Source organism: Mesoplodon bidens, assembly GCF_964165515.1.
Source record: "Mesoplodon bidens genome assembly, chromosome: 12".
Lineage (NCBI taxonomy): Eukaryota > Metazoa > Chordata > Mammalia > Artiodactyla > Ziphiidae > Mesoplodon > Mesoplodon bidens.
In genome coordinates, this window is record NC_138168.1 from 43370827 (window position 1) to 43394602 (window position 23776).

General features: G+C 37.0%; 1 protein-coding gene across 4 annotated transcripts in view; it reads left to right on the forward strand.

Annotated features, from left to right (window-relative positions):
- The window catches only part of AFG1L (AFG1 like ATPase), a 222933-nt gene that overhangs the window by 151293 nt on the left and 47864 nt on the right, over positions 1 to 23776 (forward strand). For all 4 annotated transcript variants that reach the window (XM_081251122.1, XM_081251121.1, XM_081251120.1 and 1 more), the window contains one exon: positions 1618 to 1700. In XM_081251122.1, coding sequence (XP_081107248.1) covers positions 1618 to 1700 — 83 coding nt within the window. The remainder of the gene's footprint in view (positions 1 to 1617; positions 1701 to 23776) is intronic.

Below are 23776 nucleotides of genomic sequence, written 5' to 3' on the forward strand. Positions count from 1 at the left end.
GGATGTAATTTCAGGGAGGAAGAATGTTGCTACATCCCAAGTGTGCCCAGATAGTGCTCTTCTGATTGTCTATTGCTGCATAACAAATGACCACAAAATTTAGAGGCTTAAAATAACATTATTATCCCTTCTGGTTTCTGTGGTTCTGGGATTTGAGAAAATCTCAGCTGGCAGTTCTGGCTCCCTCACTGTGACAGTGGCTACAACTGGAACAGCTGGAGACCAGTCCAATACCTCTGTCTTCAAGTCATCTCAAGGCCTCTCTATGGGCTACTTTAAGCTCTCCTGGTTGCTTCCAGACAGGTGATGCTTACCTGGCAGTTTAGGGTTCTGGAGCAAGTATTCTAGCCAACAGGAAAGAAGCTGCCTCAAATGTCACATCACATATTATTGTATAGCATCATTTTCACCATAGCCACAGGATTCAAGTGGGGAGCACAGACCCTGCTTCTTCTTTTTTTTTTTTTAATATTTATTTATTTGGCTGTGCCAGGTCTTAGTTGCAGCACGCGGGATCTTTAGTCATGGCATGCGAACTCTTAGTTGCAGCATGCGGCATCTAGTTCCTTGACCAGGGATCGAACCTGGGCCCCCCTGCATTGGAAGCTCTGAGTCTTAGCCACTGGACCACTAAGGAAGTCTCTAGACCCTATTTCATGATGGTTAGCAGGTCAACGTCACAACCTGTTGAGATGGAGACATTATTGCAGCCATCTTTGGAAAATATAATCCACCACAATTACCTTAGCTTCCAAATGTAGTTTTTCATTAATAAAAGTAGTAAAGTTGTTAAAATATGGTTTTTCCTCATGAATTTTCTTAATGCGATTTTTATTTCGAATGAAAACAAAAAGGTCAGCCTGTAAATGTTACTTGAATTGTTCTGAGAACTCTTGCTTACCACTGTTCTACTGGAATGAGTGTGTGTGTGTGTTTGTGTTTGTGTGTGTGTGTGTGTGTGTGTGTGTGAGTTTCCATGCATACATGCACCCCAGAGGATGGAAAGGAAAGAGTAATTGGGAGGAGACGAGGACAGCAGTGGCACAGGCCCATTCAGGTTGAACGGAAGCATTCATAGCAGGAAAGAACTCTGAAGACATTGATGGCTGGAGAGGGAGCTAAGGAACAAGGGCAGTGGCTATCATTTAGAAGTGAAGGGCAGGTATACCTATAGCATCACTTTAGTATGATCATTCAGGTTGAAATGTGGATGCTAATGTTCTGATGCAGCTTTCTTAGACTGTCTCCCATTGTGATGCTTAAGACCCATGAGTTATTTTTTCTGATAGCCTCCAGCTTCTCACTTCAGAGTAATGGAAATTGGAATTTTAAAAAATCTAATGCGGTTATTTGGGGAATTTGCTGACAGCACAGTTTTAGCAAAGTTTGAGGAAGGCATGCTACACATCTTAATTTTATTAAACTGATATTTTTTGGCTTAATAAATGTTTAATATTGCAACATTTATGATTCTTACATGAGTTCTATTGTTTTGTCCTAAACTCATTATTTTTTTGAGGAAAATTTCAAAAATTAAAAAAAAAATAGGGTAGCAGAAAGATTATAATTCTAAGCTACCATTTGTTTAAAAAGATATTTTATGTGTTTGGATTGTAGGAATACTGTAATACGGTCCAGCTAGATTCTGGGATAGATTATCGGAAAAGGGAACTTCCTGCTGCAGGAGAACTCTACTACCTGTAAGTTTTTTTTTTATTTTAATTTTCTAAGTTTAATATCTAATAATTAATCAGGAAAAGATGAGAAAAATAAGCAGGGTAATTATTAGAAAATGAAAGCCTAGTTCTAAAGCCTGTGATTTTTAAAATACAAAATGTTATAATGTTAACTTCTTTAAACTGTGTTTTTTGCCATCCACATTTGCATGATTTATAATGTGTGATTGGAGGAAACCCTAATTAGTTTTTTGGGGAAGAGTGATGACAGATGGTTAGAAAGTAATGAGTATCCTTTTTAAGAAACTCTAGTATTAAGAGAATATCTTTATTGTGCTCAAGTAATTAATTATTTGTGGACATCTTCTGACAAATGTGTCATTTCTGCTCTCTGAAAATTGTGTTTTATTTTGTCAATCTGTTTGTATTTATCATTGTTGATTGACTTCCATACATAACTATGTAAAATATATATACACAAGCACAACTGGATATATTTTGTCTTTTAAAAGCTCAGACTCGGGCTTCCCTGGTGGCACAGTGATTAAGAATCTTCCTGCCAATGCAGGGTACATGGGTTCGATCCCTGGCCCGGGAAGATCCCACATGCTATGGAGCAACTAAGCCCGTGCACCACAACTACGGAGCCTGCACTCTAGAGCCTGTGAGCCACAACTACTGAGCCCACGTGCCACAACTATTGAATCCCGTGTGCCTAGAGCCCATGCTCTGCAACAAGAGAAGCCACCGCAATGAGAAGCCTGCGCACTGCAATGAAGAGTAGCCCCCGCTCACCACAGATAGAGAAAGCCCACACACAGCAATGAAGACCCAACACAGCCAAACAAAAAATTAATTAATTAATTAGTTAATTTTAAAAAAGCTCAGACACTCCTGAGTAGGAGCAATTTATAATAATAGATGTGTTCAGCATGTGTAGTTAATGCTGAAAAACATTTTAAATGTTTTTTAAATTGTCATTTAAACATTTTATTTTTATTTATTTATTTATTTATTTTTCCTCTTTGTGCGGTACGCGGGCCTCTCACTGTTGTGGCCTCTCCCGTTGCGGAGCACAGGCTCCGGACGCACAGGCCCAGCGGCCATGGCTCACGGGCCCAGCCGCTCCGCGGCATGTGGGATCCCCCCAGACCGGGGCACGAACCCGCCTCCCCTGCATCGGCAGGCGGACTCTCAACCACTGCGCCACCAGGGAAGCCCTCATTTAAACATTTTAAAATGTCATTTGTGAGAACCTGAAAAGGAAAAAGTGCTTTACAAATGCAAAGTGTTGTTTAGTGTATGCTGCTAGTGTTGGGCACCTAGTGGGTTCTCAGTAAATAGGTCTGTCTAAGGGCTAATTGTGATTTAACTCAAAGGCATGTTTCTGCTAATTTAAATTTTGATGACAACGTGCAAGTGAGAGGTTCAGAAAAGTTCTTGTCTCTGCCACCTTGTAAGCAGAAGTACTTTACTGTTTTTGAAGCAGAAATTAGCTAGAAAAATCACATAATTAAAATTGCATACTTTACAGTGTACCAGGGGGACTGTTTCAGTTTATTATTCAGATTCTGATGATTATTATAGGAGGTTCTTCATCTGCCCTTAAGTACTTTGTCTTTAAATACTTTATAATTTTGAAAAATTCTTAGAACACTTTTTTTCTGCTTTAACTTGGTCTTTTTCCTCTCCATTTCTTTTATGTTTGTGCTTTCTGGTCTTTTTATTTTTCTGGTATTCACAAGATTTCCCTGAAGCTTTGTTACCTATTTCTTGATGTGCCAGATGTATGGTACTTAGAAATTAATTTATTATTATTCCTTTTATTCTTTTTCAATAAATCCTTGTTCCTTGTTTTCCCACAAAGTATATCCTTATGTGGAAGAAGTAAAACATTTTCTTAAAGGGAAGTTCCTTCAATAAAGATGGTTGCCTGACTCTAAGTCATGAAATTTGTTTACGGGTGCTAGAGAGGTCTCGGTGGAATTTACAGGAGTTGGAAAGGCTGCTTTTGCTTCAGCAGAGCCACTTTCTCTCTGACCTACTCTGTGTTGCCTCTTCGTCTTCCTGAAAAATGTAATACAGTTCTAACACATCGAAATTCAGGTTTGTACTTTAAACAAATACTGGGGGAAATCAGAATCTAACAACGTCCTAGAGTCCAGAAAACTAGAATCTACAAAGGCTACTGTGAAACTCTAGAATGGCTTTCTTAAAAATATGTAAATTCTTTAACCTTCAAGGAAAGTAGATTTATTTTTTTTATTTTTAATTTTTATCTTATTTATTTATTTATTTTCGGCTGTGTTGGGTCTTTGTTGCTGCGCGCAGGCTTTCTCTAGTTGCGGCGAGCAGGGGCTACTCTTCGTTGTAGTGCACGGGCTTCTCATGGTGGCTTCTCTTGTTGTGGAGCATGGGCTCTAGGAGCGTGGGCTTCAGTTGTTGCGGCACGCGGGCTTCAGTAGTTGTGGCTCGCAGGTTCTAGAGCACAGGCTCAGTAGTTGTGGTGCACAGGCTTAGTTGCTCCGTGGCATGTTGGGATCTTCCCAGACCAGGGCTCAAGCCCGTGTCCCCTGCATTGCAAGCGGATTCTTAACCACTTTGCCACCAGGGAAGTCCTAGGAAAGTAGATTTATTTATGAATTTAACATCAAAAGAGCTTTATCATAGTCTGATAATCAAGAATATAGAGCCTGGGGGCACACCTCAGAGGGAAGGCAGATACGTGTGCCTGAGGAGAATTAGGAACTAAAGTCATCTCAGAAGTGGGAAAATAGTATTAGATACCCAGATGGGATGCTAGGGACGTCATTTGTATTGTTTCACATGAGCCCTTGGGTAGAACTTCTTTCATGAAAGAGTAAAAGAAAAGTTCCTGGGGTCATGTTAACATTTCTGATTTAATTAGGTTTCGTTTTATCTTGTTCCTATAGGAAAACATTACTTTCCCCTCTATAACAGATTTTATTGTGACATGCTATATATTGCCCAATTAAAGCATGTATTTCTCTTTATTACCTTCTGCCTAAACATCTGGAATTGGTTCCTGAATATACAAGTCCTGACTACTCCCTTTGTCAATCTCACTGGCACCCCAACTAAAAAAAAAAAAAAAGCGAAATTCTAGCTTCCCTCTAGGGGAACATCACACATTATCTCAGAATTTCATATATGCAGAATCCCATATATGATCTTTAATTAAATAGAAATAGTCATTAATTCAGTATTTTATTAGTCTAACTTTCCAAAAGCCAATCTAAAATGTCCCAAAACATAATTCATATAATATCAAGAATTACCAGAGATTTAAAAAACTGCTCCAAAATTTTACATGGAACAATTTCTATAGTTCATAATATTGTCTGAGTTACACAAGAACTAATTCATACAAGCCATTGTATGTTTGTATGTAATCTATTTCAGTCGTAGTTTTATATCACATTACATTGAGAAATCCTAGAGTACCTTTATAAATAAGTTCCAGTTGCTTTTGGCTCATCCCAAGAAGTTTTTAATCTCACATAAAACTAACTCAAAAGAGAATTTAAATTTAGCATGTTGTAAGCCACAGAGCTTGAGTGCAAAAATCCAAACTTTTGCATAGATTAAAACATCTGTGTTTCTCCAGTTTTTCATTCTGTGGTAACTGATCTCCCCAGAGGTGAGCACAAAGTCATTTTCTTACTGGTTTCTTGGTGGATTGGGCTCAGTAAGATTCCCCATGAGTGGACTATGGTTTGCCAAAATCCATACAGGTCAACCAAACACTGGGCTTCTTGTTTGCACTTGGGTGGAGACTTGGACCAGTAAATTTATTTTGAATTACCTGGTGTTTGCCAAAGGAGGCCCCACCCAGTGCCTTCCAGAGAATTTAACCGCTTCAGATTAGCTCTCTACTATGGGGCTGGTGACACTAGAGGTTATCATTTTTTATATGCAACAATGAGCATCTCTTTTCTGAAAGGAAGCACCACTGCTGAGGGGTCCATGGGATGCTGCCCCAGCCCATTTTGCTGTAAATTCTGTGAAGGGTTATGTTTTCCTGGAGAGAGGAAGTCAGGTCACCTTGGACTCACCCTCACTCTCTGTCTCTTTTCCTTTTTCATTCAGGAGCTGAGTAGTGCAGGTTCTTTTTATCTACTAAAAAGAAGAAAGGAAGGAAGTTGAGGAGAGGTTTCCTATTCAAACACCATATCTCCACCATACTCACATACAAACACCCTACCTCCAACATAGAAGCCATGGCCTCAGTGGAATATTTTAAACTGAACCAAAAGGAGTAGAGGGAGGTGTTGGGCCTTGGATTTGATTTTACCCTACTTATGAAGTAATAGCTTTGCCTTTATTATTTCATGAATGCTGGCAGAAGACACAAGAAACCTGGGTCAGAGACAAAGGATTTTATTACTCAAGGCACAGATAGCATGTTGAGTCAGTTCCCTCCTTGCTCCCTAGTCCCGTTAGGGAAGGGAAGAGGAGTTTTGCTGAGGGCACGGATGGATGCCTGCATAGGCAGTGAGTTGTGTTACAGGAGAGGAACTCTGAGTTTGGGGAATGTACCAATTTATAGTCAGAAGTAAGCAAGCCTGCTTTTTTCCCAAGGGAGACGTTGCCTCATCCCTCAAGGTTTCTCGATGCAAATACACCTTAAGAAATGGTTAGGGCCTTGCATTCTTGGCATACTTAGCAAGAATGTGGGTGAGTGAGAGACCCAGGGATAACTGTCTCTCCTCACAGGGGACACTTATCAGACTTTTAATCTTAAAGAAGACAGACTTTCCCCCTTTATTTCATTTGGCTCCTATCCACCAAAGTCATCCACCACTTCGACAAAATTATATGTGAATGGGTTATTCAGTTATTTAATCCCTCAATTAAATTGTCTCAAGACCATTTCAATTCCATGTATATGGGGACTATGGATCATACTGAAAGGATGAAAAATATATGTTACAACTTTTCAGACACAGCCCAAATAGTCACATATTCTTACCTGGCTAACATAGTACATGTATTCATCCATCTTTTGAACAGTTTTAAGGAATTTCTTCTTAAATACTTTTACCAATGGAAACTTCATGTCTCAAGTACTCTTAATTTTCCACTTGGGAAACATCTATTCCAAATAGGAAATTACTTCTAAGAATATATCTTTGAACACCATTAAAAAAAAAAAGTTTGCTGGCTAAAAACACACAGCTTCAAGGTACAGCTCTGTTATAGAAGAAAGGTCTGTGAAAACAAAGGCTGGAACTCATGCATGTTACAACTTACTTCCCCACAATTAAAAATTTCTTGTTGGGCTTCCCTGGTGGCGCAGTGGTTGAGAGTCCACCTGCCGATGCAGGGGACACGGGTTCGTGCCCCAGTCCGGGAAGATCCCACATGCCGCGGAGCGGCTGGGCCCGTGAGCCATGGCCGCTGAGCCTGCGCATCCGGAGCTTGCGCTCCGCAATGGGAGAGGCCACAACAGTGAGAGGCCCGCATACCGCAAAAAAAAAAAAATTTCTTGTTTTTTGCCTGTGATATTCCCTACATATACTCCCCTGCCCCCAACTGGGACAACCATTGATGAAAATTTAAAACATTTCTTAGCTTGTTTGTCATATCTTCTCATCCCTAAAACTTTGACAGAGATCTGTCTTCTGCCTGGAACGTTGCCACCTTCTGGTTCAGCAGAGTCTCTAGAGCATCTTGGGACCTTCTTCTCATCCCCCATCATTATCATTCCAGGTGTTTCTGCCCCAGACATTGGAATCTGCAGTTTCAATCTTAGTTTTTCTCACCAGAATACCAGCCCAGTCATTTCCTATTTCAGTTCCCACTGAAGAACCTCTGAAACAACCTGCCAATAGAAGCAACTTGAAAATTGTTAAGTCTGGCTCCCATGCTTTTATTTTTAAAATTTTTATTTATGTGTGTGTGTGTGTGTATGTACGGCTGTGCTGGGTCTTCGTTGCTGCCCGTGGGCTTTCTCTAGTTGTGGTGAGCAGGGGCTACTCTTCGTTGTGGTGCGTGGGCTTCTCATTGCGGTGGCTCCTCTTGTTGCGGATCACGGGCTCTAGGCACACAGGCTTCAGTAGTTGTGGCACGCGGGCTTAGTTGCTCCACGGCATGTGGGATCTTCCTGGACCAGGGCTCAAACCCATGTTCCCTGCATAGGCAGGTGGATTATTAACCACTCTGCCACCAAGGAAGTCCCCCCTTCCTTTTAGACTGTGATTTGTTTCAGTTCCACGGACTAGGCTGCCCAGGGTCCCTGCATAGGTTAGGCTGTGTGCATAACCCCATTGAAACAGTCGATCTCTGGTCACCTACACCAAAGTTTTTATGGACAGATGCCAAACGTGGGCCTGCTATACTTTCCCTTCAGTTCCCTGAATTCTCTCATGTATCTGTTAGAGTCTTCTCCATTCATATCAGTCCTACTTCTGACACTAGTGCATGGTGTCACAGTGGAGCCATGATGGTATTGAAGAGAAGATACCATACAGGTAAACAATATGAAATTTATTTGGCAGCAAAAGATACAGAAACGTATCCATATGGAGACAGTTGAGTAAAACAGAGGACAACATAACATATTCTCATTGGAAGTTTAAGTTTTTCTGGCCTGTGAAGCTGACATTTAGCACCTGATCAGGACGAGGATCCCAACAGGTCATGTTTATCATTCTTGGGTGAGTGGTTTAGAGAGACTCTGGCTATGTGCCTGCCTGCTCACCAGGTACAATTACCAGGTACAAACCCCAGGACATGCCTGAATGTTCACTGTCAATCAGTGTGAATCAAAGGTCAGTTTCCCATTCTTCAACAAGACCAGACTAGGCCTTCCTGAAGTCTGTTCCTCAGAGGGCGGGGAACAGGATTTCTGCCTCTGGCAATTAGAGAAACTATCTAGTTTCATGAGGTTCAGACTGTTGATCTGGTTAATTCTTAAGTCTGGGGAAGGGAAGAAGACAGTTGGGGACATTTTTGACATTTACAGATTAAATTTTATTCTTAGCATCATGACATGGAACATATAGGTTTATCTACTTAGTCATAAGCATAGTCAAAAACTAAAATATTTACAGATAAAATAATACAGTGTATGGGATGTGCTTTAAAATAATCCAGGGTGGAAGAATTAAGGGGAGGTATAGTTGAAGCAAGATTGGCCATGTATTGAGTGGGTGATTGTTACATTAGGTTTATTATACTATTGTCTTTAGATGTATATATGTGTGAAATTTTCCACAATAAAAAGTTTTTTTTTAAAAGGTACAAATCTCTATTTTTTTTTCTGATTATGCTAGCGAGAGTTTTATTAGTTCTATTCATCTTCTCAACGAAACAGCTTTGTTTTATTCTCTCTGTTGCTTTATGTTTTATATTTTATTGATTTCTTTTCATTTTGTCAATAGTTTCCTTTGCTGTGGAAAAGCTTTTAAATCTAATTAGATCCCATTTGTTTATTTTTACTTTTATTTCCTTTGCTTTAGAGAACAGATCCAAAAAAATATTGACAAGATTTATGTCAAAGTGTGTTTGGCCTAGTTTTCTTCTAGGAGTTTTATGGTTTCTGGTCTTACATTTAGGTCTTTAATCCATTTTGAGTTTATTTTTATGTATGACATAAGAAAATGTTCTAATTTCGTTCTTTTACATACTTTGCCTATTTTTAAATTGGGTCATTTGTCTTTTTATTGTTGAATTTTAAGTGTTCTTTATGTATTCTAGATACAAGTTCCATGTCAGATATATGATTTGCAAAAATATTCTCACATTCTTTTTTTTTTATTTTGTTGATGGTGTCCTTTGAAGCACAAAATTTTTTAATTTTAATGAGGTCCAATTTATTTTTTCTTTTGTTGCTTATGCTTTTGGTGTCACATTTGAGAAACTATTGCCTAATCCAAGATCACAATGATTTATGCCTATGTTTTCTTCTAAGAGTTTTATAGTTTTAGCTCTTATATTTAGGTATTTGGTTAATTTCAAGTTATTTTTATATGTGGTGTGAGGTAGTGGTCTGTCTTCTTTCTTTTGCATGTGGATATCTAGCTGCCTCAGCACTATTTGTTGAAAAGAGTATTCTTGCCCTACTGAATTGTATTGACCCCCCTTTTTGAAAATCAACTGACTGTAAATGTAAAGGGTTGTTTCTGGTCTCTCAATTATTATATTCCATTGATCTATTTGTCTAACTTTATGTCAATACCACACTGTCTTGATTGCCATAACTTTGTTCTAAGTTTTGAAATTAGGAAGTGTGAGTCCTCCAACTTGGTTTTGTTTTGTTGTGTGTTCAAGATTGTTTTGGCTATCCTGGGTCCTTTGAATTTCCGTATGAATTTTAGGATCACCTTGTCAAGTTCTACAAAGAAGCCATCTGGAGTTTTGATGGGGATTGTGTTGAATTTGTAAATCACATTGGGGACTACAATATGAAGTCTTCAGATCCATGAACATGTAATGTTTTAATTCGTTTTCTAGGGCTGCCATACAAAGTACTGCTAACTGATATCTTAGAAAGCAAAAATTTATTCTCTCATTCTGGAGGCTAGAAGTCTGAAATCAAAGTGTTGGCAGTTTGGTTCTTCTGGGCAGTATGGACAGTCTGCTCCATGCTGCTGGTGGAGTTCTTTGGCTTGTAGGTGCACTGCTCTAGTCTCTGCCTTTAGCTTCATATGCTCTTTTCCTTGTGTGTGTGTGTGTGTGTGTGTGTGTGTGTGTGTGTTTCCAAATTTCCTCTTCATATAAGGACACCAGTTATCATGTTAGGGACAACTCTAATCCAGTATGACCGCATCTAAGCTTAATTACATTTGCAAAGACCCTATTTCAAAATAAGGTCACATTCACAGGTATTGGGAGCTAGTACTTTAACATCTTTTTGGAGGACACAATTCAACTCATAACAGCTGTCTTTCCATTTATTTTGGTCTTCTTTAATTCCTTTCAACATGTTTTATAGTTTTCAATGTATAAAATTTGCAATTCTTTTGTTAAATTGATTCATAAACATTTTATTCTGTTTTAAACTAGTGTAAATGGAATTGTTTTCCTAATTTTCTTTTTGGTTTGTTCATTGCTACTGTATAGCAATATAATTGATTTTTTTAAACATCTTTATTGGCTTTACAGTGGTGATTATAATTGATTTTTGTGTATTGATCTCATAACCTGAAACCTTGCTAAACTTGTTTATTAGTTCTAATAGTTTCTAGTAGATTTCTTAGGATTTTCTAAATATAAGATCATATCATCTGGAAATAGAGATAGTTTACTTCCCCCTTTTCAATCTGAATGCCTTTTATTTATTTTTCTTGCCTAAATTTCCTATCTAGAACCTTCAGTGAAATGTTGAATAGAAGTGGTATATTCTATCATAGAGAGTGGACACCCTTGACTTATTCCTGAGCTTGGGGGAAAGACTTCAGTCTTTCACCATTAATTATGATGTTAGCTCTGGGTTTTTCTTAGATGCCCTTTATTAGATTAAGGACATTCCCTTCTATTCCTAGTTTTTGAGTATTTTTATCATGAAAGGGTGTTGGATTTTGTCAAATGCATTTTCTGTTTCTATTGAGATGATCATGTGGTTTTTGTCCATTATCCTATTGATTGATATGGTGTATTTTATTTATTGATCTTTGGATTTTAAATCAATCTTGCATTTCTGGGATAAATCTCTCTTGGTTGTGTTGTATAATACTTTTTATATATTGCTGGACTCAGTTTGCTAGCATTTTGTTGAGGATTTTTGTGTTTATACTCATGAGAGGTATTGGTCAGTAGTTTTCTTTTTGGTGGTGTCTTTGTCTGATTTTGCTATCAAGGTAATACTGGCCTCATAGAATGAGTTTTGAAGAGATCCCTCCTCTTCTGTTCAGATTTTATCTTTTTTCTTGAGTTGGCTTCAGTGGTTTGTGTCCTTCTAGGAATTTGCCCATTTTATCCAAGTTATCTAATTTGTTGGTACACAGTTGTTAATAGTATTCCCTTATAATTCTTTTTATTTCTATAAGGTTGGTAGTAATGTCCTCTCTTTCATCCCTGATTTTAGTAGTTTTAGTTTTCTCTCTTTTTCTTAGTCCATTTAGCTAAATGTTTATCCATTTTATTCAATTTTTCAAAGAACTAACGTTTGGTTTTATTGATTTGCTATATTATTTTTCTATTCTTTATTTCATGAATTTCCACTCTAATCCTTATTATTTCCTTCCTTCCACTTGTTTTAGGTTAATTTTATCTTTGTCCACGGTCTTATGATAGACGTTAGGTTGTTGGTTTGAGATTTTTCTTCTCTTTTAATGTAGGCATTTATAACTATCGATTTCCCTGTAAGCACTACTTTTGCTGCATCTCATGAGTTTTGGTATGTTATGTCTTCATTTTCATTGTCTCAAAGTATTTTCTAATTTTCCTTTAGATTTCTTTTTTTGACCCATTGGTTATTTAGGAGTGTGCTGTTTAATTTCCACATATTTGTGAATTTCCCAAATAACTGTCTGTCACCAATTTCTAATTTCACTCTACTGTGATTAGAGAACATTCTTTGTATAATTTCAATTCTTTTAAATTTATTTAGGCCTGTTTTATGGCCTAGGATACAATCTTTCTTTGGGAGTGTTCCATGTGCATTTGAGAAAATGTATATTCTGTGGTTATTGAGTGGAGTGTTTATATAGATGTCTGTTAGTCTAATTTATGTATAGTGTAGTTCAAGTCTTATTATTTCCTGTTGATCTTCTCCCTAGTTGTTCTATCTATTATTGAAAGTTAGATATTGGAGTCTCCAACTATTACTGTTGCATTGTCTGTTTCTCCCTTAAGTTATGTCAGTTTTTGCTTCATGAATTTTGAGGGCTGTGTTTCTAGGCACATATATGTTTGTAATTGTTATATCATCCTGATGGATTGATACTTTTATCATTATAAAATATTCCTTTTAGTCTCTAATCACATTTTTATTGTTGTTTTAAAGTCTGTTTTGTCTGATATTAGTAGTGGTTGCTTTTCTCATGATGTATCTTTTTTTCATCCTTTTACTTTCAACCTATTTGTATCTTGAACCTAAAGCATATCTCCTGTAGATAGCATATAGTTGGAACTTTTTTTTTTTTTTTTTTTTTTTTTTTTTTTTTTTTTGGTATGCGGGCCTCTCACTGTTGTGGCCTCTCCCATTGCGGAGCACAGGCTCTGGACGCGCAGGCTCAGCGGCCATGGCTCACGGGCCCAGCCGCTCCGAGGCATGTGGGATCTTCCCGGACCGGGGCATGAACCCGTGTCCCCTGCATCGGCAGGCGGACTCTCAACCACTGCACCACCAGGGAAGCCCAGTTGGAACTTTTTTATCCAGTCTACCAATCTCTGCCTTTTGATTAAATTGTTTAATTCATTCACAAATTATGTTATTATTGATATAATTGGATTTATATCTGCTCTTTTATTTTTCATTTTCTTTATGTTTCATGACTTCTTGTTTCTCTGTTCTTCCTTTACTGATTTCTTTTACATTAAGTAAATATTTTTAGTGTAATATTTTCATCCTTTTAATGATTGTTTTCCATTATATTTTTTGTCATTTTTTAGTGAAGAACTCTTATCTCTATGAGAAGTATAAAGTTTCATTCAAACTGAAATATCTCAAATTCAAAATGAAGCATTGCATGTTGCTATATGTTTTGATAATTAAAATATCAGTAATGGTAATGAATCTTTACCCTAAGACCACCTGTAAGGAAAAAGGTCTCTATGGTGGGAAAATATAGTTGATTCTCAAAAGTAGATACACAGTAGTATCTTTGTCATAAGAACTGTTGATATTTTATCAATGAGTAAGGCTCTGTGACGTTTCAGTCTTACAACTGGATATTAGTAAAATACAACAGTAAGAGTTTTCTGCTTTATGTACTATAGGGCATAGTCAGGTGGGCCATTTATTATGTCTCTTAAAAATCACAAAATTTTCCTATTTGACATAATTTAGATGTACATTTAAATATTAATTAATCTTATATTAACACAAGGACTGCTGAATTAAAAATTAATTTCAAGGATTTGAAACACCACCTAAAAAGTGGGAAAGCAGCGAAAGAAGTCCATCTTGTATATATTTTGGTATCAGTTTCCATCAGTCAGCTCAGCACACCTTTTATCTTCTATTCCTTTATTGAACTGTAATTTGACAATAGCATGTTACTGTGTTTGTTTTCCAGCAGGCCAGACAGAACCAGAATAGAGCTGGCTCACCATTTCCAGCTAAACACATTGACAAAGTATTCAATTATATGACTGTACTCATCTAGTAAAGTATAAATAAGCTATATATACAACATGTACATGAGTAGATAATATATATACTTATACATATAAAAGTACCGAAGAAAGTTGCTAAATTTCCTTAGAATTCTTGTCTTGTTATTTCATCTTCAAATATATCACATTTATAACTAAAAATCTTCAACATAAGTAAAGCTGATCTGGCAGAAGTCCTATATCTTTAGTTAGTTTTGCTGTGTACCTTTATTATACCTATTAAAATTACCTGGCCTCTCTTTCTGAGGTGGATGTGACTATCTTCTTCACCTAAAGAGGAGTTAGAGATTCTTACTCTCCAGCTTCTTCTTCATTTTTATTGTTAAAAATATTTAATCATTATAGCCTTTCTGAAATTTTATGAAAAATAATTATTTTTAGATCTACCAAGTTGCAATTTTACATGTTACACCACTGATTTATTTGGGGGAATGCAATATATAAATTTAGTAGAAATTTTATGTAGAGTTTGGGGCTGAGAAAGGGGGAGGTGATTAAGGTCTGGAATTTGAGAGCTAAAGGTGCTAGATCCTGCTTGCTGCATTATGCATAGGTCAAGATTAATGGAACCAGTTAAGTTACTCTCCAGGTGATTGAGAAGGGTGGGAAATTTAGAGACTGAAATGGATCTCTGAACAGTCAATTAAGCCTTTGAGTGATGGAGAAGAAGATAAATACTAGGACAAAATCCATCCTAACAACTGGTTCTGTTATGTAAAACAAACCTACAGTATTTGAAATGCAACCAAGTCCGTTTTATATTAAGGCGAGTATAAACCAACTTAATCTTAGACCTGCCTCCAGCCCCAGATTATGTTTGGTATGAGCACAAAGAGCTGTACAGCATGAATGCACAAGGAATCAGTAGAGTGAGAAGGCTCACTGCCAGGCAAGTTTGGCACAAGAACTCTAAGAGGAAGGGGAAATTTCTCCCTCGTTGAATCAACTTTGGCTCTCTGGAATAGAGAACATGGAGAGAGAGGGACCAAGGAAAGCCAACCCTATTCTACTTGTTGATACCTTAACAAGCTGTTGATTTTTAAAAGGGGATAAAGGGGTAAAGTGTGGGTAGCATTCTGTTCCTCTGAGTCAATCCTAATGAAGTAGGAGGTTCTTGAAGAAATTAATTTCCATTTAAATTCATGTGTGACCCTCTTCTAGAAACCTCCACTTGTTTTGGAATTTTTGTAGAGAATTTCAAATGATTCAGCAACAATAAGGTCTTTTTTGACATATTCTATTTCTTGAGTGTAATTCTTATGTTGAATGCCTTATTTCAGCTATAGAAATTTTCTCAAAATTGAAATGACTGATTACTTTCCTCTCCATTTACTAATTTATTATGGAATAATAAATCATGATTCTCATACTTCCGAAGCAGTCAGGCTTTTAATCCAGGGTACTGTACTCCAGGATTCCTATGCCAAATTTCCTGGCAACGAAACAGTGGTCGATTCCAGGGCTTTTCTGACTTAAAGACAGAGTAGTTCTACTCAACAGAAAATGGAAACTTGCCCCTCCAGTGCAGTTTCTGAGCTTAACAAAAGGCGACAGAAGCAATGAAATGGGTGGATTTTACCCAGAGCATTTAGAACAAAGGAAAAAGAGTCTGTGCTCTGCTTGGGCCCCTCACACTCTGCCCCCCAACAAAAAGCATTTGAAAAGAGTGATTCTGCTTCTTCTTCAGAATGACTTTTAATTCTCTTACCATGGTCACCTTTTGATTATCTGTGAGCAGATTTTTTTCTTTTTTTTTTTATTGGAGTATAGTTGCTTTACAATGTTGTGTTAGTTTCTACTGTACCGCAAAGTGAATCAGCTATACGTATACATATATCCCCTCTTTTTTGGATTTCCTTCTCACTTAGGTCACCACAGAGCATTGAGTAGAGTTCCCTGTGCTATGCAGTATGTTCTCTTTAGTTATGTTTTATACATAGTATCAATAGTGTTTATATGTCAATCCCAATCTCCCAATTCATCATCCGGTATTCATGGATACCGGTCCCCTTGGTATCCATATGTTTGTTCTCTACATCTCTCTTTTTCTGCTTTGTAAATAAGATCGTCTATACCAGTTTTTTCAGATTCCACATATATGCATTAATATATGATATTTGTGTTTTATTTTGCGTCTTATCTGCTCTACACAGCATCCAACTGATGGGGCAGTTACCCAGAATTAAAGTCCCTTAAATTCTTTATCCCTACTCACTTGTAGGAGCTTATGTTTCTGTCTACCCTCATGAGATAAAAGGGGATACAATTCAATGCATCTAAGCTTAATTCCTGTATTTTCTCCTGATCATTTTGATGCTACTCAAGGCACTCTTCCTTAAGATATGCCTCTGTGGTTAAAATTGAACTACACAAAGCTGAGCAGAACATGCTCTTCCATCCATGTGACATGATATTCTTGTAGCCCCAGAAGAAAACTCTGAATTTATCTCCCCTTTTACATTAAAAAATGATGTTTAATTTAGTGCCCTCTTTAGGCTGTAGCTTTTCCATGCAACTGCTTTTGACTACCAGGCTTTATCCCCCCTCAGTTTTATTGGTTAGGTTGAAATATTTTTCAAGTATGTTTATAATTTTCAATTATGTTTATAATTATAATGTGATCATTTTAATCACTGTATTTTTGTATAGTCTATATCCTTGTGTGGTTTTTGTACATTCATTTTCTGAATATACCTGTTGCCAACCTTGGATTGTATGTTCCAAACTTGATTTTTTTTTTTTTTGGAACTAGCTGACCCTCATCCTTTTTTAGAGTTTCACAGACATGGTTGTATTTCTGGGTATAGATTTTTAGTGTAAGGTAATGCTGCTGTCTTTTTAAATAGTTTCACTGGAAAACTGACAAGAGAGCCCTGGAGTTGCAGACTCACTGCTGTCACTCTAGTTTTTCTCCATTATAAGTGAATCACCACCACCACCACCAGCCCCATTTTGAAGTTAAAGGCATTTTCTCTGGCTGAAATTTTTACAATAAGGTTGCATTCTTGAAATTTCCTACTTAAAGAAGTCCAGAGATCTTAGGTGTTTTTAAGAATAGATTTACAAATTTTCATGTATATCATAGTGACATTTCACCAAGAAAATGCTTCTGGATTAACTTGCATTGATCGTATTTTTATTCCATTTCCAAAAATGATTTCCAGCAACTTAGATTAAAATTATTTATCATACCTTCACCATAATCACTAAAATGGAAGAGATGGAAAATACCAAGTATTGGCAAGGATGTGGAACAAGTAGAATTTCTTGTACACTGCAAGTGAGAGAGTAAATTGCTACAACTCCTTTGGAAAACTGCTTGGCAGTATCTACTAAGCTGAATGTAGATATACCCTATGAATAACAATTTTGCTCCTAGTTATATACCCAGCAAACCTGTATACATGAGTTTACCAAAAAGCATGTACTAGAATGTTCACAGTAGAACTATTCACAGTGGCCCCAAACTATATACACAAATGTTCATTGTTAGGGACTGAATTGTGTTCCCCCAAAGTTCATAGGTGAAGCCCCAACCCCCAGTGGGACTGTATTTGGGGATAGGGCCTTTAAGGAGGTAATTAATTAAATGGGGTCATATGGGTGGAACCCTAATCTCATAGGACTGGTGTCCTTATAAGAAGAGGAAGAGACACTAGAGGAAAGACCATGTGAGGACACAGCAATAAGATGGCTACCTGCAAGCCAAGGAGATAAATCTCAAAAGAAATCAAACCTGCCGACACCTTGATCTTAAGACTTCCAGTCTCCAGAACTGTGATAAAATAAATTTTTGTTGCTTAAGCCACCAGTTTGTGATATTCATTTGTGGCAGCCCTAGCAGACTAATACACTTATCAACAGTAGAATGATAATAAACTGTAGTATTTTCATACAATAGAATATTACTGTACAGAAACAAAAATAAACAAACTACTTCTACATACATGGATGAATCTCACATAATATTGAGTAAACAAAGCCAGACACTTGCTAATAAAGGAAATGAGTTTATATGAAGCAATATGTACCCTAATATCCAATTTGAAAATGATTTAGGACACACTGTCATTGATTTGATCAATGTCAGTACAAAATGAAAGACACTTTCCTATGTCTGGAATATTTGTTAACCAGCAAAGGTCAGGACTATCAGATTCAGTAATTAATACTTCGTGTTTTAAAAACCTTTAAGAAATAATAAAAATAAAAACCTTAAAAATGGTGACTTTCACATGTTAAACTTCTGATGTATTTAAATTTTAAAATAATTTTATTTAGCATTTGTTTTGTGTTAATGTTTCCTTCTAATGTTTTCTACTATCATAAGTCTTTATCAGGTAGAGATCATTCTAACATGTTATTGAAATACATAATCTTGTCATAGTATATTGACTTATATTAGTGATAAGCCATGAATTTGTTATTATTATAGAGTTTTTTGGACAGAAAACTGCTGAAACTTTTAGTATAATCCTATAATAGAAAAATGGTTCACTGTTTATTATTATTATGGGCACATTATTTGAGAACACATAAAGTATTGTGGTAAATACAGAATTACTTAGGATTTCAGGAATTTTCCAGATTAATATCTTTTGGGAATTTGGAAACACTTTTTCTGGAATCCCCTGAGTTTCCAGCTGTGTGATTACCTGCAACTCTCCTCTGGTTCTTCATGCCATAAGGACTGTAGGTTTTCTGTTGGAATTTTAGTTCCCCTGAGCAGTACTGATTTTATTGTCTTTAGTCTGAAAAAACTGTAAAAATGAGTTAACACTTCTCCCAAGTGTCAGCTTCTTCTAGAATCTGCCTGCTTCTGTTCACTTTCCAGTGCCCTCAGGTTACCTGTTTCTGAACTTTGTGCAGAGTTTACAGCTGCCATCAGCAGGAGAGTCAGCTAGGGCAGAGCTTAGTTTGCCCTACTAGAAGCATAACTCTTCTCCCTGTCCTGATAGAGCACAATATCTACTATCTTCTTGAGAAGACTGCATGGGAAATACATTTTTTGAGGGCTCATCTGTCCAAAAATGTCCTTATTTTACTTGATTAATAGTTTGACTGGGCATGGATAGTTTGACAATAATGTTCCCTTCAAAACTTTTAGGCACTATGCCATTATCTTCACGTTTCCATTATTGCTGTTGCAAAGTTCGATATGAAAGTTTCTTGATCTTTTGTATTTGACCTGTTTTTCCCTTCTGAAGTTGTTAGGATATTCTTTCTTTATTTCTAGTTTCCTGAAACTTCATAATAATGTGCCTTAGAATGGAGCTTTCCCCCATTCTTTGTGCTGGGACTCTTTCAATTTAGAAAATTCATGTCCTTCAGTTCTAAGAAATTTAATTTTCTTTTTTTCTTTGATAATCCCCCCCGCACCCCCCTCCCCCCCCGCCAATAGTCTTTAGAACGCCTCCTGGTTAGATATTGAACCTTTTGGATTTATCTTCTAATTCTTTTATTTTCGCTTTTATTTTCCATCTTTTTGTCTTTCTGCTCTATTTTCTGAAAGATTACTTCAACCTTTTTCCCTAAATTTTTTATTTAGCAGTCATATTCAAAGTTCTTTCTTATGCCCAAATTGTCCTTTTTGTTTATAGCATTTATGCAGTGCAATATGCCTATATAATAATTGGCATATTAGAGTGTATTTTTCCCCTTTTGGTCTCTGTATTTTTTTCTTTCCTTCCTCCAAGATCCTTTTCTCTACTTCTTTATTGTGATCTTTATCTTTTATCCTAGAGGATTTCCTTAAATGCCTAGAAATACTTGTTGTCCATTCACAAGAACGAAGCACTGAAAAGCCAATTAGAAGTTCTGTGTGCATAGATAGGGTTTTATTGATTGGTGGGCTTCACTATATAAGGTGGCAGGTCAGGTTTTCCAATGAAGAACCCCCAAATGTCAGTATCTGCAGGGTTTTTTTTTTTTTTGTCTATTGAGTTTCCTCCAATTTTTCTGTCTACTTCTTGGGATGGAAGCTTCCTGGACTGGTAGGGTTCTGGATGCTGAAGAGGTAAGGACTGTTGGTTTCACTGTTTACTTTGTAGAATTGTAGTACAGTGTCTCTCACCCTTTCTCAGTGTTAAAAGTGTCCCAGACAGTAAACTTACCAGTTTCAGCTGGAGTGGAGGAATTATAGGAGTCTGGCTGTCCAGGTGAGAGAGAATCTAAGGAACTGCCTTTGTCTTATTTTCAAACAATGCCTGTGTTTCCAGCCTGACCCCTCACCTGCATTTTTGACTATATCTAGTAGTGCCAAACCTTTGGGGAGTTTGTGGTGAGGACTGGCTTGCTTCATCTTGGCTCAGTACCCCACCTCCCACCTTCTGATTTCTCAATCTACTAAGGTCCTGCTCATCCAACTAAGGAAAGCAATGCCAGTCTTTTCTTCTTCCAGGCTTCTCTAATCTTTCCAAGTGCTTCTCTAGAAATCACTTTCCCTCATCACTTGTTTTTTGGGTAGGGTAAATCACCCTCTTCTTTCCTAAGGGGAAGGGAGGGAAAAGGTTCTTATCACAAATACTAGACACAAAAGCCAGTGATTCCTGATCCTCTTTCCCCTCCTTAGAAAGACACTGTGGTGTGGGGAATAGGGCGAATTGTGGAGGAGGGTGGCATTTGGAATAGGGCTGGTTCTTCTCATTATTTAACCACAGGGGCAGGAGTCTGGATCCAGTTATTGGTGGCTTATTGGTGGTTCTCTTTAGAAATCTGAGTGTACTCAGCACTTCTGTCCATCAACTCTGAGCCTTAATTACAATTCCAGGACAAGAGGGAAACATTGCACAATGCAAAAACTGCATAATGATCCATTGTATGGGTGTATCCAAATGTACTTCAAATTCCCTATTATTGGACATTTAGGTTCTTTTTCACTTTTTTGATGTTAGCAGTGTCACAGTGAACATCCTTGTAGTCGTTAAATGTTATTATTTCCATAAGTGAGATTCCTATGGGTGGAATAGCTGGGTGATATGATATGCATGTTTTTAATGCTCTTATTACATATTATCTGGTTATCTTGAACTGTTGTAACCAGTTTTACATTCCTCTCCGTGGTACATAAGAGGGTTCTTTTTCCCCTTACCTATGCTTGCTCCAGCTATTTTATCTTTTTCCTTATCTCTGCCAGTTTGGATAAAAGTATGGCCTCTCATGATTTTACATTGCATTTTTATCACTAGTAAGAATGAAACACTTTACACATGCTTTTTGCCTACTGACCTATTTTTTTTTAATGCAATTTGCCTGTTCAGGTCCTTTCACAGCTTTTCTATTGGGGTATTCAATTTTTTATATGTTGGAGTTTTTAATACATTGAAAATATTAGTTGTATGACATAAGTGTTGCCACTATGTTTCCCAATTTGATGTGTACATTTTATTTGTAATACTTTCTGTTATAAAGAAAATTTAAATTTTTATGTATTCAGATCTTAGATAAAATGACTTAATTCTGAGTTTCAGTTTTCTCTTCAGTAAAAACATGATAATACATACTACATGGTAAGGTGGATATGGTTTAGGTAAATTAACTGCTACATAATAGTTGCTCAACAAATGATAGCTTTTTTTTTATTCCCTGTGTGACACATTGAAAAAGTTCAGAATCATCCAAATTTTTTACTAGAATTAAAAAACATAGTCAAAGTTGTTTAAACCAGATATGAACCTGAATATTAAGTAAAACTCTGTATCTTTTAGGCCAGTATAGACAGGTAACTTTTAATTTCTCTTTTTTACTAGTCTAATTTTTATTCTTAAAAAAATTAGGGCTTCCCTGGTGGCGCAGTGGTTGAGAGTCCGCCTGCCGATGCAGGGGACACGGGTTCGTGCCCCGGTCCGGGAAGATCCCACATGCCGCGGAGCGGCTGGGTCTGTGAGCCATGGCCGCTGAGCCTGCGCATCCAGAGCCTGTGCTCTGCAACGGGAGAGGCCACAGCAGTGAGAGGCCCGCGTACCGCAAAAAAAAAAAAATTAGCTCTGATTGATGGATCCTCTTAAGTAGGGAAATCTGAAGTCTGAGTGGAGTGTGAGAAGACTAGTGTTTTCTTCTAAGTTATTTTTAAGGGATTATGAATATATTCATTTCTGGTAATGATTTCTTTCATAGCATCATTATTTATTTTATATCAATATAGATACATCTGATAAAACCAAAATAACACACTAGCCCCTCCTGCTTTTAAGACAATATGCAAATAAGGTTTCTGTCCCCCAGCAGGTCAGTAGAGCTTCTTACTCCCTGAGGTCAAGTGCAAGTTGGCTTAGATAGATAGCATTCTGTTCGGTTGCGAGCTACATAAAATGCTTTAATGAATGTTTATTTTTAGACCACTTTACACCAATAAAATTTTTTATTTTACATGTTGTAACTTCTGAGTAACTTTTTTTTTAATTAATTGATTAATTAATTTATTTATTTTTGGTTGCGTTGGGTCTTGTTGGGTCTTCGTTGCTGCTTGCGGGTTTTCCCTAGTTGTGGCGAGCCAGGGCTACTCTTCTTTGCAGTGCGCGGACTTCTCATTGCAGTGGCTCCTCTTGTTGCAGAGCACAGGCTCTAGGCACGTGGACTCAGTAGTTGGGGCTCGCAGGCTCTAGAGCGCAGGCTCAGTAGTTGTGGCACACAGGATTAGTTGCTCTGCAGCATGTGGGATCTTCCCGGACCAGGGCTCAAACCCGTGTCCCCTGCATTGGAAGGCGGATTCTTAACCACTGCTATACCAGGGAAGTCCCTGAGTAACTTTTTATGATAATATAATAGAATTCTTATAAGGTACTATTATAATAAAAATAATTGTATAATTTCACATATAATTTCACTATAAATGAAATCACATATAGCAATTTCATAGATGTGGCCTAACTAAAGTCTAGTGAGCTATATTTTAATATTATAGTATATTTGAGCACAGAGTAACAAAGAAATCACCACTGAAGAAGTTTATAAGCAATTGTTTGTTAACCAAATATGCTTTGAGAAACGTGACTGTCTTCTATTTTAGTTATTTTTCAGAATTCAGTTCTCCCCCTCTATTAGGTAACATGCCTAACCTAAGGACAGGTTAACTTTCTGAAAGCCAGCAGATGTCCTGGGTGGCTGACATTGCTTTCTTCTCTATATATCCCTTAAAAAGTAGCTACCTTCTCCATCAGCTGTATGTGTGTACATCTCCATTGCAAGGTGGAGATGATTCCAAATGAATTCCTATGAATGATGTTGGCAAAGCCATCTAAACATACATGTGCTTGGTGTGGGCATTGACATTTACATTGACTTGTATGATTTCTTTGTACCTTTAAAATTGTTTAGTCTCTATAATCACTCTTTCTGTAGTGTAATTTTATTACTTTAATACAGCTCTATTCAAATATCATACAAGCCTTTATATAAGTCAAATAGCATTCCCCTGCAAAGCCAACCATTGCAAATGATATTTTTAAGATCCTTGAGGTGGAGTGGTTATTACTTGAAATGTGACAGTTCCAAACCCTTCATAATGACTGTGTGCTTTTACTCTAGAACATTTGAAGAGTTAGGTGCTTATGTGTTAAATGCTTGCCACCTGATAATTATATCAAGGGAGAAATTATTTTGGTTTAGTTTAAGCTTAATCTAAAGAAAAAATAATTTATCATATTAGTTTTCAATAAGACTTTATTAAGACGGATGTCCAGAATGGAGGTTAATTTCTTCCACTCCTAGATAAGAGTGATTTGTGTGTCAAAATTAAGCATATTGGCAGGTCATCCTGTATAAGTTTGTATATAGAGTTGAAGTAAACTTATATT